This window comes from Chanodichthys erythropterus, chromosome 10 (genome assembly GCF_024489055.1).
Source record: "Chanodichthys erythropterus isolate Z2021 chromosome 10, ASM2448905v1, whole genome shotgun sequence".
Taxonomy (NCBI): Eukaryota; Metazoa; Chordata; class Actinopteri; order Cypriniformes; family Xenocyprididae; genus Chanodichthys; species Chanodichthys erythropterus.
Window position 1 is genome coordinate 31,828,923 of NC_090230.1, and position 18,331 is coordinate 31,847,253.

The 18,331-nt window shown below is 34.7% G+C and overlaps 1 protein-coding gene across 2 annotated transcripts in view; it reads right to left on the reverse strand.

Annotated features, from left to right (window-relative positions):
- Positions 1-18,331, reverse strand: part of ttc28 (tetratricopeptide repeat domain 28) — a 329,726-nt gene that overhangs the window by 108,718 nt on the left and 202,677 nt on the right. For both annotated transcript variants that reach the window (XM_067397333.1, XM_067397335.1), the window contains 2 exons: positions 11,705-11,977; positions 8,209-8,339 (listed from right to left, as the gene is read on the reverse strand). In XM_067397333.1, coding sequence (XP_067253434.1) covers positions 8,209-8,339; positions 11,705-11,977 — 404 coding nt within the window. The remainder of the gene's footprint in view (positions 1-8,208; positions 8,340-11,704; positions 11,978-18,331) is intronic.

Genomic DNA, 18,331 nt, shown 5'->3' on the forward strand with positions numbered 1-18,331 from the left:
ATAAATAATTGCACATCAAATTTGGGTGAGAAATTACCCCTAAAAGATCATTTGAAGTCATTATTGTGCAAAGCATCAAATAGACATTACAAAAAAATAGCTTCAGAAATAAACATTTTATTTGATTCAACATAAAATTTATTTTGGACCATGAGGTTGAGTAAATGATGACTGCATTTTTTGCATGTTGCATGTTTTGGTTAAAATACATCTTTTAAATTTTTTTATTTTTTTTTATTTTATTTTTTTTTAATGGAAATTATACTCTAATTAAAAAAACTAAAACTGCCAGTAGGTGGTGGTAAATGTCTTAATGATTAAGTAATTGAGTCATTCATTCATTCATTCATTCATTCATTCATTTGATTCGTTCAAACAGCTGATTCATTCAGGAGTGAAGTAAATGGTTCTGGATCATTGGGTCACTGAATCACTGGTTCAGTCGATTCGTTCAAAATGCGGATTCAGAAATGAAATGCCATTGTGTGTTGCTCGAAGATGGTCAGTGCTGCTTTTTCCTTTATATTTTCATTTTGCAAAATTGAGCAAAACAGACAACTGTCTAAAACTTATGTATAAAATAAGTATTGCATTTGCACTCATGCTATTTGGGACAAAAACAGCACTTAACTATATTATATGATGTAAAAATTACTAAAAAACACAAACTTTTTGGCAGTCCAGTCAAAAAATATAAGGTTAAACTGAGTGCATGTAGTTTTCACACAGTGTGCTCTGATTTTATTTGATCTATTTTGGGTATAACACACATAGTAAATTAGCATAATGTGCAATACACACTTGTTTTGTACATAAAAATCTATAATTTCCCATTGTTCCTCTTCTCTTTTTGCATTTTTTTCTTTTTCTGTGTGTCAGAGAAGAGAGAGAGAGAGCTGCGCTTGAATTATATTTCATTATAATTTGTACACTTTTATATTTACTTTAAATCTTGACACAACAGAGATAAATCATTAGGCAGAATGTAAGCTATGCCATCCATCATGACGTCTTACCAGCTGCTGCCGACTTGTTTGCCATTTCTTACATCATAATCCATTACAGAATGAATCCAGCGCTGATGTCACGTGCAACCAGTCTCAGAAAATTGTGAAATATTATTACAATTTTAAAAAACGTTTTTCTATATTAATATATTTTCAAATGTAATTTATTCCTGTGATCAAAGCTGAATTTTCAGCATCATTACTCCAGTCTTCAGTGTCACATGATCCTTCAGAAATCATTCTAATATGCTGATTTGAAATATTATCAATGTTGAAATCAGCTGTGCTGCTTCATATTAGCTCACACACTGTTAATTCTGCCAGTGAGAGACTACGGAAAACCCGAACATGCATGAGAGAAACAGTGGAGAATTGGATCGTGTCTCAAGGTGCTCAGCAGAAGATTTCCTCAGGCAAGGCGAGAAAAAATTTATATATGTAATAACATGAGCTCATTGGTTTGGATTCCAGGGTAATGGAGCGAACACTCTGGGAATGTTTCTCTAGCAGTCACACACACACACACACACTGATATACCTTTACTTTCATCAGCTCTTCTCATTCATAATGCTGTACTGATAAGAGACTGTAAGCCTCTGAAAGTCATCCGTCTATATTAATGACTGAATTTAACACTCCTCTGTTGCTTTTAATAAATTACTCAAATGTTTTTCACTCGATATTGACCTGGAGAATCTCCTAAGTACTAATGGGAATATCAAGGTAGAATAAGAAACGCTCCACACTGTCCTTCAACATTTTCTTTTCATAAAACATCTCAGACCTTGATAGAGTCTTAATGTGAGAAACAAGAATGAGTGTATATATTACTGTCACGAATGTATAAATGCATCAGCCGCAGCAAAAACAGAAGTGAAGCACAATCTAAACCATAGTAGAGAAAGAAAAAGACTTAAATTTAGGTCTGTTACTACCACAAATCTATCATATGACTATCGTAAAACTCAGAATATAGTGTACTGTAAGTCATAAGTCAATATGACTTTTATTATGTTTTTATGAAGCTTTTTGAAGCTTGACTGTCATGGTCTCCATCTATTATATATATATATATATATATATATATATATATATATATATATATATATATACATACACACATATACGGTAGACACACACACACACACACACACACCCCACACATACATATATAGATAGATATATAGATATAAAGATATAGATATAATTAAACAAATAATACTAATCCTTTAAAAAAAATTCCGGTCATCATATTGGGCTGAAATAAAGAATAAATAAAAATAATAAATATATAATAATTTATTAAAATAAAATAAATACAAAATAAAAAGTACATACAGTAAACCTTTTTAATATTTGAATAATATACAATTATTAGTATTATTTAAATATATATATATATATATATATTTATTAACACACACACACACACACACACACACACACACACACACACACACACACACACACACACACTATATATATATATATATATATATATATATATATATATATATATATGAAATAATTATATTAAACAAATAATATTATTACTTAAAAAATGTTTCCGGTCATTAAACATAATAAATAATTTAAAAAACCAATAAAGAATTAAAAATTTATCATTGAATCATTTATTCAAATAAAATTAAATAAATAAAAATAAAAAGCAAACAATATAACATAATAAACATTATAAAAAACATACAGCCAACATTTTTAATATTTTAATAATATAAAAATTATTATTGTTTTTTAAAAAAAACACACTATTAATAACTATTAATACTAGTAATAATGCTATTTCTTTAACAAAAGCCCATCCGAAAATCATATTGAGCTTAAATAAAGAGTTGTGATGTATTCTACAGGACAGATGATCTAGAGAGCTGCTGTAAAAAGCCTCGATCAGATTATAGTGTGTGTGTGTGTGTGTGTCTTGAGTAATTAGTGTGATGGTCATGAGTGTTTACTGCAGTACAGATGAGACCATTAGACAACAGATTTAAGAGGGGGTGCCAGCACGTCCTACACCAAATCCATCACCACAGACTCACTTAAACCAGATGATCCATCACTAAGGATGCTCAAACACACCGCGATATGGCAGAAGACACATCTGCTGTACCTGTTCATACTTCAATTCCCTGAAGCTCAGGAGATGACCTGAGAGAAACAACACAAACGCTTCCTGCTGATTTTACCAAGCATGCAACCATACGTCCATCTGATGAAAATGTAGTTGCCTGTGAAAGACCGAAAGATACTAAAGTACACAAACAAGATGCAAAAGCATTGAGAGCATGAAGTACTTTTAAACTGTGGCTTTGTGTTACTGCTATGGTATCAAACATCAGTATTCAGTGTCAGTAAATCACATCGAGCTTGATATAAATATGTCAGCAGTTTAATAACCTGCTCAGTAAGATTCGCTTTAAGTTGCTGAGCTGAAAGAGAAAACATGAATGAAGAAGATGACCGTTTATGATAACACATGCTATATTGTCATGAGGATGCAACAGTATTTGCGTTGCATTACAAATTGCAAGTGAATTTCAAAATGCAACCATGCATTAAATCCACACTGTTCCCACAGTCCTGAAAAACCTGGAAATATCAGGGTAAGTGCGATATCCTTTCCTGGAAAAGTCACGCAAGTTAATCAAATCTTAAAAGGTCACGGAAATGCCATTTATTTATTTTTTTTTGTCAATATAAATTTATATATATTATATTATATATATATATATATATATATATATATATATATATATATATATATATATATATATATATATATATATATATATATATATATATATATATATATATATTTTTTTTTTATTTTTTTTTTTTATATTTATATATGAGAATAATGGAAATGACAAAAAACAGAAACAAACAAACAAAAAATTGTGAAAATTGGGGGAACAGAAGCTTGTCACTAACATCTCATGTCAAATTTCATTTCAAAATAAAAAGTTATTATATTTAGCATAAAGGAAATAACGAAAAAGCCTATTTTTAGGAGCATTCATATTTTTTTTCATAGCAACTTTATTTTATTTTTACATATCAAGCGGATTTTATCCCAATTTGCATTACTGTGATACAAAAAATATTTCTTATTACTTAAATAAGAGAAAATTACATTATTTATTTGTATTATTTAGCATACAATTATGCACAATTTCCTCCAAATTCTTGTTACCATAATTAAAAATTAATAATATACTATTACTATTATTATTATATTATTATACTACTATTACTATTATATTTTATAATTTTAATTACTATTATATTTTACTGTAGTGTGAAAGAATATTTTATTATATTAACCGTCATATTACTTTATATTTTAGAAATTATTTTTTTATTATTCATTACTGAATTTTATAACAAATTTTATTTACTAATGCAATAATAATCACCGCTGATTATAATGGATATTAAAATAAAATAAAATAAAATAAAATAAAATAAAATAAAATAAAATAAAATAAAATAAAATAAAATAAAATAAAATAAAATAAAATAAAATAAAAAAATTCCAGATTTATTGTGTTAGGGAAAATGTGCTTAATTATAAAAATTTGGCCTGAAAAATGTTTCATATCTAAATCTAAAAAGGAAATAATTATTCATCTCTTAAACAGCTTTTTTTCTGCTGATGTAGCAAAGATCATGTGGTCAAAGAAAATAATAACAACCAATAATATCACAACCTACTTTCAAAATCAAATCCAGTCCTCCCCTACATCATTTCCCACTGAATATTCAGCTTCACTCAGAAACACATCACATTACGCTGCTGAACGTGTTACAAATGCCATTTCTCCTCTTAATGGATGCAGAAATGCGGTCAGGTCCACGGCTGCTTCCTCAAGACTCCAGTGAGTAATGAGGAGAGGAGAAAGAGGAACAGATGTGAGGACGCAGGGTTTCTATTTCAGTGCGCACACACGGAAGAGCGCAAAGCAAACACACGGACACAATCTGGACACACAAAAGAAGAGTGTATGATTCTCCTCATCCACTCCGGTGATATGAATCAGATGATGATGATGAGAAGCCAGCGGATGAGGCATTAGCTGATAAGACCATGAGACATTAAATACAGTCAGTGTAGTGGGTGAATCTCACAAAGCCTGTCAAGAACATCACTGGGTCATATTTCACCTCATGATAAACAGATTAAATGGTATACAGAATAGAAAATGAGCTCTATTTTTTGGACCATTCAAATGTTTGCATTGTGACATTAGTTTCATGTCAGTGAAGCACATTTTTATTCAAACTGCACAGCTCCTTTAAGTCAGTAAATATCCACTGTTATGATTGGCTAACGTCATTGGATAGGAAATAGGGGTGTAATGACCACGTCAGACCACGAATACAGTAAGCCACAGACTATCCAGAAGGGGGCATGTGCGGTAATGCAACTCTGTTTGCTAACCTCCAGAACAGGAAAAAGCCCACGCCCACTCGCTATTACACATAAGTGAGAGTTTTGAAAACAAACAAATAAACCATCCTCTTATTTCCGACGCTGGCGTCCTTCTGAAGTCTGTACAGAAATGAGTAAACGAGCTGTTAAATCTAGACGTGTTAAAGCAAATGTTCTTTCACTCCTCCATTTGTCCTGTTGTCCACAGACAGACAGAGAGTATGGGGGTGGGGGGACCACATGTTTTAATTATTAACTAATTAATTAATTTGCATGGGGGGTATTAGTCTTTTTATTTAAAGGTGCCGTAGAACGTCTTTTCAAAAGATGTAATATAAGTCTAAGGTGTCCCCTGAATGTGTCTTTGAAGTTTCAGCTCAAAATACCCCATAGATTTTTTTAATTCATTTTTTAACTGCCTATTTTGGGGCATCATTAACTATGCACCGATTCAGGCTGCGGCCCCTTTAAATCTCTCGCTTATACAGTGCATAAACAAAGTTCACACAGCTAATATAACCCTCAAATGGATCTTTACAAAATGTTCGTCATTCATGCTGCATGCATGCGTTGGATCATGTGAGTACAGTATTTATTTGGATGTTTACATTTTATTCTGAATGAGTCTGATAGTGCTCCGTGGCTAAAGCTAACACTGTTGGAGAGATTTATAAAGAATGAAGTTGTTTTTATGAATTATACAGACTGCAAGTGTTTAAAAATGAAAATAGCGACGGCTCTCTTGTCTCCGTGAATACAGTAAGAAGCGATGGTAATTTTAACCACATTTAACAGTACATTAGCAACATGCTAACGAAACATTTAGAAAGACAATTTACAAATATCACTAAAAATATCATGATATCATGGATCATGTCAGTTATTGTTGCTCCATCTGCCATTTTTCGCTGTTGTTCTTGCTTGCTTACCTAGTCTGATGATTCAGCTGTGCACAGATCCAGACGTTAATACTGGCTGCCCTTGTCTAATGCCTTGAACATGAGCTGGCATATGCAAATATTGGGGTCATACATATTAATGATCCCGACTGTTACGTAACAGTAACGGTGTTATGTTGAGATTCACCTGTTCTTCTGAGGTCTTTTAAACAAATGAGATTTATACAAGGAGGAGGAAACAATGGAGTTTGAGACTCACTGTATGTCATTTCCATGTACTGAACTCTTGTTATTTAACTATGCCAAGGTAAATTCAATTTTTGATTCTAGGGCACCTTTAAAGGAATTCAATAATTAAACAATAAAAAGGGCCTTAAGGAAATAAAGAAAATGAAACGGTCTATAGTGTATAAAGTAAGCTTGATCAATTTTAACTATTTGCAAATATTTTTGCACATATTCACCTTTAGTTGCATGTCTAATATGTAAAAAAAAATGTTTCTTGTCTTGTCACATTCACTTCTGAATTACAAGAATCATGTAAAGAATAGAATAAATCCAATTCAAAATGATGAAATTTCATAAAAATGTTGAGTAGTTTGCACTTTTTTCACTTTCATTTTACTGGATATTACCATTGGTCACTGATCATTTCTGTCATGAATTAGTTGTTAAATACTAAATCTTACCACTAACTCTTTCACTGAAACTACAGTGTTCTAAAACACATTGGAATTTGTCGCATTGGAATTTGCACTAGTCTTTTGTGAACAGTAAGCCCCGCCTTCTTTGATTTGATTGGCCAGCTCACTCACTCTGACAGTGAAGAGTGCAGGCAGCCTAAAAATGTGGGGCGGGGCCTATGGTGTGTGGGCGGGGCCTATGGTGTGATGATGCAAAACTATTCGTTGATGTCCTGCTTTGGAGGCAGGCATATGCAAATGTATTTGCCAATGTGACGTCACAGATCCTGCAACATCAAAACAAGCTGTTTTTGGAACTTTATTAATTAATGCTTTGTTTAAAATAAAGAGGACGTTTTAAACTCTGAAACTTGCAGGATGCTTTAATGGTACAAAAACCTCTTATATGATAAAATATAAAGGCAAATTTGATTTCTCATGTCATGACCCCTTTAATATTAAAATTATGCTAATTTCCCTGCAAATTAATTTAAAAAAAATATATAATTATTTTTAATGTAATGTGGACAAATATTTTTTTTTATTTTATAGATTTTATTATATTATTATTATTTAGAATTTATGTTTTATTAATCATTATTGAATTTTATTACAAATTAATGTAATAAGAATCATCAAAGAAAATAATGGAAGTTACAAGAAAAAAATAAAAATAAATAAAATAAAATATCAAGAATCATTGTGTACTTAACTGGCAAAAAAAAAATAAAATAAATAAATAAATTGTAACAATGCAAAATAAATACATAATTGAAGGTCCTGAAAATAAATGTTAATGTTTTTATGCAACACATTATTTCTATTTAATTTAATTATTAATATATGCATTTTTCAGAAATATGACCCAGACATGTTTTGATGAGGTTAACCCAAGTAAGACATTTGGGGGCGTTTCCTCAACGCTGCATCCGAACAGATAGACGGCGAGCTGAGAGGAGACATAACTGAGACGCCGAGCATCCACAAACGTGACAGAGAGTGGTGAGTCTGCCCCGCAGCTCTGACAAAAACATTTGTCACGTCGCAACACGAGTCCTGGGACTCTGATAAAGCAATCCTGCGCACTTTATTTCTGTTTGAGGTGAAGATACGGCCACACACCCTGGAAAACACATACACACACACACACAGTCCAGTTGGCGCTTACCTCTCTGTCCTTGAGTTTCATGGCCAGGACGAGTTGGTGTCTGTGGTTGCTCAGTGCCTCGCGATAGTTCCCCTTGGAGAAGAAGGCCGACCCCAGGTTTCCGTGAGCGCGACATTCGCCTGTCTGGTCACCTGAGAGAAACCAGAGCTGGGTTAGAAGGTTTCCATACACACACCAACACGACAAAAGAGCATCTGAGGAAAATGTGTTCAGCAACTTTCCAAAGGTGGTTGCTTCGGTTCATTCGCTGATTCAAACTGGTTTATCAACTGGTGGAGGTCAATCTAAACTAGTATAAAACAAGCTAGCACTGTTAAAAAAAAAAGATTTTCAAAGTTGTAAATAAAACAAGGACTAATGGAACATGTTTTACAATAGATTATTTCACTTTCCATTTTCAATGTTACTTGCTGTTTCTTTGTAATTTTTTGTGAAATTTATTAGCAATTTCTGGGTAAAAAAAAGTTTCAAAGTAAATTCTGCACATTTTTTGACCACATGACCTTTTTTTTTTTTCAATAAACAATAGCAGTGTATTTTTGCTTTTCAGCAGCTCAAAAACTTCTCAGAAGCAAATGTTATTATGCCGAGAAGATGCACTGCTCAGAATGATGAGAAATGTTTGAGTTTTAATTGAGATGTTTGATTGCAGACTTTGGGATCTTGGAAATTCAACTGGAGACATATTTAAGGTCACTTCTGAAAAGAATGCTGGGATCATTTTCTTAGGAGAAACATCTGAGAAGCAAAAGACTTAACCAAAAGTCTCTATTTACTCTCCATTTATTCTCATTGCTGGCCGAGAGAAACAAACTGAGATATTAAAGAGATTTTGTGTCTATTCATTTAATATGAACTAATTTGGGTATTTTTGTCATCTGATCAAACTATACCTTTTTTTTTTTTTTTTTGTATGTAAAGTGGACATAATTCGACCCTTTCTGACCAAACTGGACTGTTTTTTTTTTTTGTTTTTTTTTGCCAAATCTGACCAAAATTCGACAGTTTTTGTTGGTAAAATGGACAAAATCTCAAAGTTTCTGACCAAATCTGACAAGACTGGACTGCTTTTATGCTAAATCTAACAAAATTCGACAGTTTTTGTTGGTAAAATGGTCAAAATCTCAAAGTTTCTGACCAAATCTGACAAGACTGGACTGCTTTCATGCTAAATCTGACCAAAATTAGACAGTTTTTGTTGTCAGATTTGGTCAGGAACTTTGAGATTTTGACCATTTTACCAAGACTGGACAGCTTTTATGCTAAATCTAACAAAATTAGACAGTTTTTGTTGTCAGATTTGGTCAGGAACTTTGAGATTTTGACCATTTTACCAAGACTGGACAGCTTTTATGCTAAATCTAACAAAATTAGACAGTTTTTGTTGGTAAATTAGACAAAATTATATAAATTACAACTGCTTAATTGTTCATATCATCGCAAAATGTAAACTGTATTAACGCCCTGCTGAAATCTGCTAAATGTGACTATAAGAGATGGAGATATTAAATGGGTCATGACATAAGAAATCAAATTTGCCTTGATATTTTGACATATAAGAGTATCCTGCAAGTTTCTTCATTTTAAACAAGACATTATTTAAGCATGCTCCAAAAACGTCTCATTTTGATGTTGCGTAAATATGAATATATAATATGAATAAGCTAATGTAGTGTATATATGTAGTGAAATGTTTCATTGAACTAACATGCTGTGGACACTGAATGACTTGCCTGAGGTAAATGTAACGCTACGTGAGATATTAATATTCTTAAAGGGATAGCTCACCCAAAAATAAAAATTCTGTCATCATTTACTCACCCTAAACTTGTTCCAAACCTGTATAAATTTCTTTGTTCTGCTGGACACAAAGGAAGATATTTTGTAACCAGTTTGTAACCAGGCCACTTTGGGGCACCATTGACTTCTATAGTAGGAAAAGAAAAAATACTATAGAATTCTGTTCAGTTTCCCACATTCTTCAAAATATCTTCCTTTTGTTCAACAGAACAAAGAAATGTATACAGGTTTGGAACAACTTTAGGGTGAGTAAATGATGACAGAATTTTCATTTTTGGGTGAACTATCCCTTTAAGGTGTTTTATTGATGTCTTTCCACGGTTGAAACGCTGGTTGAGAGATTACACATAAACATATCTATGCATAGATCATCTGTTCTTCCTCTTCTGCACTTTTTCCTGTTGTGGAGGTTAGTAAACAGCATTGCATTACTATGCACACCCCCTTCTGGATTGGAGTGAGGATTGCCTGTGACTGACTGTATTTGTTACCTAACTGTATGCACCAAACCATGCCGTCCATACCATGAAGGTTTGGGATGAATGCATGTACCGTTACACCCCTATTTCCTATGCAATGACGTCAGCCAATCATAAGAGGCCACTTACTAACAAGCCTTAAAGAAGCCGCCAGATCATTTCAGACAGAGGGTTAATTGTTTTTCTGCTTCTATATATATATATATATATATATAAATAAAGCACTATACCAACACATTGGACTCGACTCATCAGTGGTTTGAGGTGAATGTACAAGATTACACAGCAATGACATCATGGTGGTTGAGCACCTGCGACATCTGCAGATGTTCTTATCAGACTTTCATCCTGTGTGCGAGCGCAATCAGCCGCCCTGACAGGAGCGAGAAGAAAGAGAGGGAAAAACCGAGGGCGCGAGCCAAGACATCAGCTGTGTACTAATGTGTGAAAAGTGAGAACTGAACCTCAAACACAAACATTCACAGTTCAGGTGCTCATGATATGTGAGACAGAGAGAGGAGATAGACAGGGTGAGAAACAGTCGACTCTAAAAGGCTTTCATGCCTTAAAGTCGAGCTGTAAAACCTCTGACATTCAGGAGCCGTGAAGAGAATATCTAGGATCTCTCTGTTAGATGTATACCTCACCATATTTACACTGCTCCTGTGCTAACAACACAAAAACTTGGCATTTTGGGAAAAAGGCAAAGAGACTTTTAATTAAAAAAGTCCCATGAAGCCTAATTACTGTGAGACCTTATCAGCGTGAGCTCGGTTAGGTCAAAATAATTAACTTTGTGAGAAGGTACCAAAGCTTTTCGTGCACAAGGTCACCTGAACGTCCATCACCAGAAGTTTAACAAGTAATTATATCATCACACAGCTTGTTATATAAAGTTGGATGCATACATTATACTAACATAAAGATAAATACTACATAGCAAGTCTCAATAGCTTGATTCTTTTTTTTAAATTTAGGTTGAAGTACTAAAATTACTGAAACTAGAACTGAAATCCACATAAAATAAAGCTAAATAGAAATAAAGATGACAAAAACACAATTACTAAAATTGAACTACAATTACAATAGAATATATAAAAAAAGCTCATTTAAAATATCAATAAATACTATTATTGTAACACTAAAATAACACTTGTCATACAAAGGATGGACATATGGTGAAATGATGGTGCAAACAATCACACAGTGTGGCTCACCTAAAGTTTTGGCCACCTCCAGGTCCTGCTGCATGTAGGCGGTGCTCTTCTCCGTGTTGCCCAATGACCAGTAAGCGCTGCTGAGTGCCGAGAAGACAGAGCCGCGCAGTTTGAGGCTGCAGGTGCCGATCTTCAGCGCCGCCTCCAGGACCACCACCGAAGCGCCGTGATGGGAGGCGGTCAGAAGCTCCTGACCAATCACAGACACCACCACAAAGGGGCTCTTGTCCAGCTTCATCTTCTGCAGCTGCTGGTACGTGGGCTCCAGGGATTCTGCCGAAACCAGAGCGACAATCAGACACTAAACAATTACTCAGTCTTCTCAGATTTACTGCAGTAAATCTATCTAGATGATTTATATTGCACATTTTACATTTATCAAACATCAAATGTACAAACATGAGAGATTTGAAAACAAGAAAGAGAACAAAAATTGATCAAATTAGACAGTTTTACTGGACAAAATTAGACCATTTCTGACCAAATTTGACATAATTGGATTGTTTTTGTTTGTTTGTTTGTTTGTTTTTGTTGGTAAATGGGACAAAATTAGATCATTCCTGACCAAATTTAACATAACTAGGTCATGTTTTTTTGGTACATCTGACTAAATTAGACCGTTTTTGTTGGTAAATGGGTTTTTAGGCACAGTTTTTGACCAAATCAGACAAAACTGGACTGTTTTTTGTTCGTAAATGGGACAAAATTAGACCGTTTCTGACCAAATTTGACATAACTGGACTGTTTTTGTTTGTTTGTTTGTTTTTGGTAAATGGGACAAAAGTAGATCATTCCTGACCAAATTTGACATTACTAAGCTGTTTTTTGGTAAATCTGACTAATTTAGTCCATTTTTGTTGGTAAATGGGACAAAATTAGATCATTCCTGACCAAATTTGACATAACTAGGCTGTTTTTTTTTGTAAATCTGACTAATGTAGTCATTTTTTGTTGGTAAATGGGACAAAATTAGATCATTCCTGACCAAATTTGACATAACTAGGTCATGTTTTATTGGTACATCTGACTAAATTAGACTGTTTTTGTTGGTAAATGGGACAAAATTAGACCATTTCTGACCAAATTTGATATAACTAGGCTGTTTTGGGGTAAATCTGACTAATTTAGTCCAATTTTGTTGGTAATTGGGACAAAATGAGATCATTCCTGACCAAATTTGACATAACTAGGCTGGTTTTTTTTTTGGGTAAATCTGACTAAATTAGAGCATTTTTTTTGGTAAATGGGACAAAATTAGACCATTTCTGACCAGATTTGACATAACTAGGCTGTTCTTTTGGTAAATATGACTAATTTAGTCCAATTTTGTTGGTAATTGGGACAAAATGAGATCATCCCTGACCAAATTTGACATAACTAGGCTGGTTTTTTTTTTGTAAATCTGACTAATTTAGTCAATTTTTGTTAGTAAATGGGACAAAATTAGACCGTTTCTGACCAAATTTGACATAACTGGACTGTTTTTGTTTGTTTGTTTTTGGTAAATGGGACAAAAGTAGATCATTCCTGACCAAATTTGACATTACTAAGCTGTTTTTTGGTAAATCTGACTAATTTAGTCCATTTTTGTTGGTAAATGGGACAAAATTATACCATTTCTGACCAAATTTGACATAACTAGGCTGTTTTTTTTGGTAAATCTGACTAATTTAGTCATTTTTTGTTGGTAAATGGGACAAAATTAGATCATTCCTGACCAAATTTGACATAACTAGGTCATGTTTTTTTGGTACATCTGACTAAATTAGACTGTTTTTGTTGGTAAATGGGACAAAATTAGACCATTTCTGACCAAATTTGATATAACTAGGCTGTTTTTGGGTAAATCTGACTAATTTAGTCCAATTTTGTTGGTAATTGGGACAAAATGAGATCATCCCTGACCAAATTTGACATAACTAGGCTGTTTTTTTTTTTGTAAATCTGACTAATTTAGTCAATTTTTGTTAGTAAATGGGACAAAATCATAACGTTTCTGTCCAAATTTGACATAGCTAGGCTGTTTTTGTTTTTGTTTTTTTGTAAATCTGACTAAATTAGAGCATTTTTATTGGTAAATGGGACAAAATTATACCATTTCTGACCAAATTTGACATAACTAGGCTGTTTTTGTTGGTAAATGGGACAAAACTAGACAGTTTCTGACCAAATCATACAAAACTAGACTGTTTTTGTTGGTAAATGGGACAAAATTAGATTATTTTTGACCAAAGGCTGCTATTTCGTTTTATTGTACTAAATTGTAATATTGTAACAAAATTAGACAATTAAATATGACTAAATCTGGGTTTAGCTGCAAAACAACCTAATTTTGTCAGATTTAGTGATTAAAAACAGTCTAATTTTCTCAAAATGACAAAAGTGATTAAACAGACAAAAATAGACAGTTTTAACAGTAAATCTGACAAAATTGGGACCACTTTCTCACTAATCTGAAAAAGAGCTGTATTTGTTACTATATCTGACAAAGCTAGCATGCTAATTTTTCAAGCAGCACCTCAAATCTCGCTACTAGCACTGGCAAGAGCTCATTTTGTTCTCATTTGTTGACTGAATTTGTATAATATATTTGCATTCAGTCAATTCATACATCGCAAAAAAAAGCATTATTCAGCAGGTTAAACAGGCACTCTCTCTGTACAAACGTATTACAAATGACTGTAAAGCTAACACGGCGTGTTCAGTGAAACAGCTTTTGTTTGCTCAAGCTGTGGTGATTATTCATCTGTGTGTCATCTCTGCACACTTCTTGTAGAAGTTACTCCGTAATATGTTCACCTTAGAAATGCTTATTCGTAAAATAACCCCACGTGTTACTATGCGGTAAGATTAAGAGCGCAGGGTTAGGAACACACCATATGTGTAGAGGTGACCGCTGCAGGAGGAAGGAGACACAGTTAAAGAGTGAAACGCACACACTGTCATAAATCATGACGGGCCACAGTCGAGCGTCACCCACTGCCCCATGGGACCTCCAAAGATCCATTTTTATCTGCCCTTCCCTCTGTACTGTATCTATGAAGTATATTTCTTACTGTCCTTCTGGGTGTGGTTGATAGCTAATTCAGCATTTTTCATCTCGGGTGCACATGTGTGTACTGTCATCTCATATCCTGTATTTTATCCCTGTACTGACCAATCAGCATCCAGGATCACAACTATCATCTTTATAAAAGGTTTTATACGCTGCAGTATTTCTGGTTTTGATACACTAATTATTCTTCTATATGTTTGGTTTGTCAGTCACTTCTTTATGATGATTTTCATGACTCTGGTCAGTAAAATCTGATGTTTTAATGTTTTTGAAAGAAGTTTCTTCTGCTCACCAAGGCTGCATTTATTTGATCAAAAAATACAGTAAAAACAATAATATTGTGAAATATTATTATAATTTAAAATAACTGTTTTACGTAATAACCTAAACATTACTGAACATATCCGAAAAAACTGGACTGTTATTGCTAAAGCTGACATAAATAGACAATTTATTTATTTCTGACCAAATTTGATATAGCTAGGCTGTTTTTTTGTTTGTTTGTTTGTTTTGTTTTTTTGTTGTTGTTGTTGGTAAGTTGGACAAAATTAGACAATTTCTGACTAAATTAAAGCATTGTTGTTGGTAAATGGGGGAAAAATTAGACAGTTTCTGACCAAATCAGACAAAACTGGATTGTTTTTTTAGGTAAATGGGACAATATCAGATAATTTCTGACCAAATTTGACATAACTAGGCTGTTTTCTGGTAAATCTGACCAAATTAGACAATTTTTGTTGGTAAATTGGACAACATTAGACAGTTTCTGACCAAATCAGACAAAACTGGATTGTTTTTGATGGTAAATGGGACAAAATTAGACCATTTCTGACCAAATTTGGCATAGCTAGGCTGTTTGTTGCTAAATCTGACTAAATTAGACAGTTTTTGTTGGTAATTCAGACAAAAATAGACAGTTTCTGACCAAACTGGCCAAAACTCTACTGTTTTTATGCTAAATCAGACAAATATTAGACCAAACATTATTGATTCATTGTCCGAAACAAACAGCCTAGTTGTTTCAGATATGCTCAAAAACTGTCTAATTTTGTCTTATTTAGCCAAAAAAACAACCTAGCTACGTCAAATTTGGTCAGACATGATCTAATATTGTCTCATTTACCAACAAAAACTGTCTTATTATGTCCACTTTAGCAATAACAGTCCAGTTTTTTTCAGATATGGTCAGTAATGTTTAGGTGAGATATTTTTTTTTAATTAAATTAATACTTTTTATTCAGCAAGCATGCATTAAATTACACATAAATGAGAGTAAAGACATTCATAAAAGTTTTCCAATAAATGCTGTTCTTTCTATTTATCAAACTTTTGAACGGTAGCATATACATGTATCATTAAACTATAATCAGCTATATTATATTTCTTACGATAGACAAAATCTAGGCTAATTCAGCATGAATGAATCTTCATCCAGAAGCTCAGAGTGACTTGCGACAGGTTTAATTCCCTCTTCTCGTGTAGCCGACAGGCATGAACGTCCTCAGCCAGGGGCTACAAACACTCCGGTGGGTTTGTTGTACGCATTCATATCGCGTAATTGCATTCAGCCTGACATTTTTACAAGTTGCATAAATCGGAATGGTGAGAATCTCTCTGGCTCGGGGACGGAAGTGAGACTGTGTGTGAATCTAGTTAACAGCAGACATGGGCATGATAAACAAGAGCGCAGAAGTGCTTATGCAGCGGCGAGGAGGGTTTAATGATGAGCCTCTGGGTGCCTATCTTTCCTTCCTCTCGATGCTTTTCTCTTTCTCTCCGCCGCTTCCCTCTCTTCTGTCGAGAGGCTTTGCCATGTGAAACAGAAGCTTTGACGTGTCTGTCTGGCATCTCGTGGGAAGCAGCTAAATAAAGAAATAATAACAGAGACTGACAACAACACCCACTTGCATTTCATTGTGTTTACTTTCTTTTAGTCTATTTACATTACCATTCCTAAACTAAGCCGTGTGGATTTCCATATCTGTAATATGCATCCGAAGGAATTCTAGTATTCCCTGTAGCTCAAAAATAGAGGTTTCAGGTAGACGCTGAGCTAATTCATCATGCTTTATACCACTGGGACAGGCTAAAAACACATCAAGAGAGTAGAAACCATCTGTGGATACAGTACAGCAGTGAACCACATCAATACTGCAAACTTTACTAAAGATGTTTCCAATGATGCAGTGGTTTTGGATGGATGGATGGATGGATGGATGGATGGATGGATGGATGGATGGATGGATGGATGGATGGATGGATGGATGGACAGAATGGATGCATGGATGGATGGATGGATGGATAGAAGAATAGATGCATGGATGGATGGATGGATGATGGAAGGATGGATGCATGGATGGATGGATGGACGGATGGACGGATAGACGGACAGACAGACAGTTGGATGGATAGACAGGATGGATGGATGGATGGATGGATGGATGGATGGATGGATGGATGGATGGATGGATGGATGGATGGATAGACAGACAGACGGTTGGATGGATAGACAGCATGGATGGATGGACGGACGCATGAATGGATGGATGGACGGATAGACGGACAGACAGACAGACGGTTGGTTGGATGGATGGATAGACAGGATGGATGGAAGAATGGACGTACGCATGAATGGATGGATGGACGGATAGACGGATGGATAGACAGCATGGATGGATGGATGGAAGAATGGATGGATGGATGGATGAATGGATGGATGGATGGACGGATAGACAGACAGACAGTTGGATGGATAGACAGGATGGATGGATGGATGGATGCATGGATGGATGGATGAATGGAAGAATGGACGGATGCATGAATGGATGGATGGACGGATAGACGGACAGACAGACAGACGGTTGGTTGGATAGATGGATAGACAGGATGGATGGATGCATGGACGGATGAACGGATAGACGGATAGATAGACAGACAGACAAATTGGATGGATGGATGGATGGATGGATGGATGGATGGATGGATGCATGGATGGACACATGGATGGATGGACGGATGGATGGATAGACAAACAGACAGACAGACGGTTGGATGGATAGACAGGATTGATGGATGCATGGACGGATGGACGGATAGACGGATAGATAGACAGACAGACAGACAAATTGGATGGATGGATGGATGGATGGATGGATGGATGGATGGATGGATGGACAGGATGGATGGATGCATGGATGCATGGATGGATGGATAGATGCATGGATGATGGACGGATAGACGGATAGACAGACAGACAGACAAATTGGATGGATGGATGGATGGATAGATGCATGGATGGACACATGGATGAATGGACGGATGGACGGATAGACAAACAGACAGACAGACGGTTGGATGGATAGACAGGATGGATGGATGGATGGATGGATGCATGGACGGATGGATGGATAGACGGATAGATAGACAGACAAATTGGATGGATGGATGGATGGACACACGGACAGATAGACAGACAGACGGTTGGATGGATAGACAGGATGGATGGATGCATGGATGTATAGATGCATGGATGGATGGAGGGATAGATGGATAGATAGACAGACAGACAAATT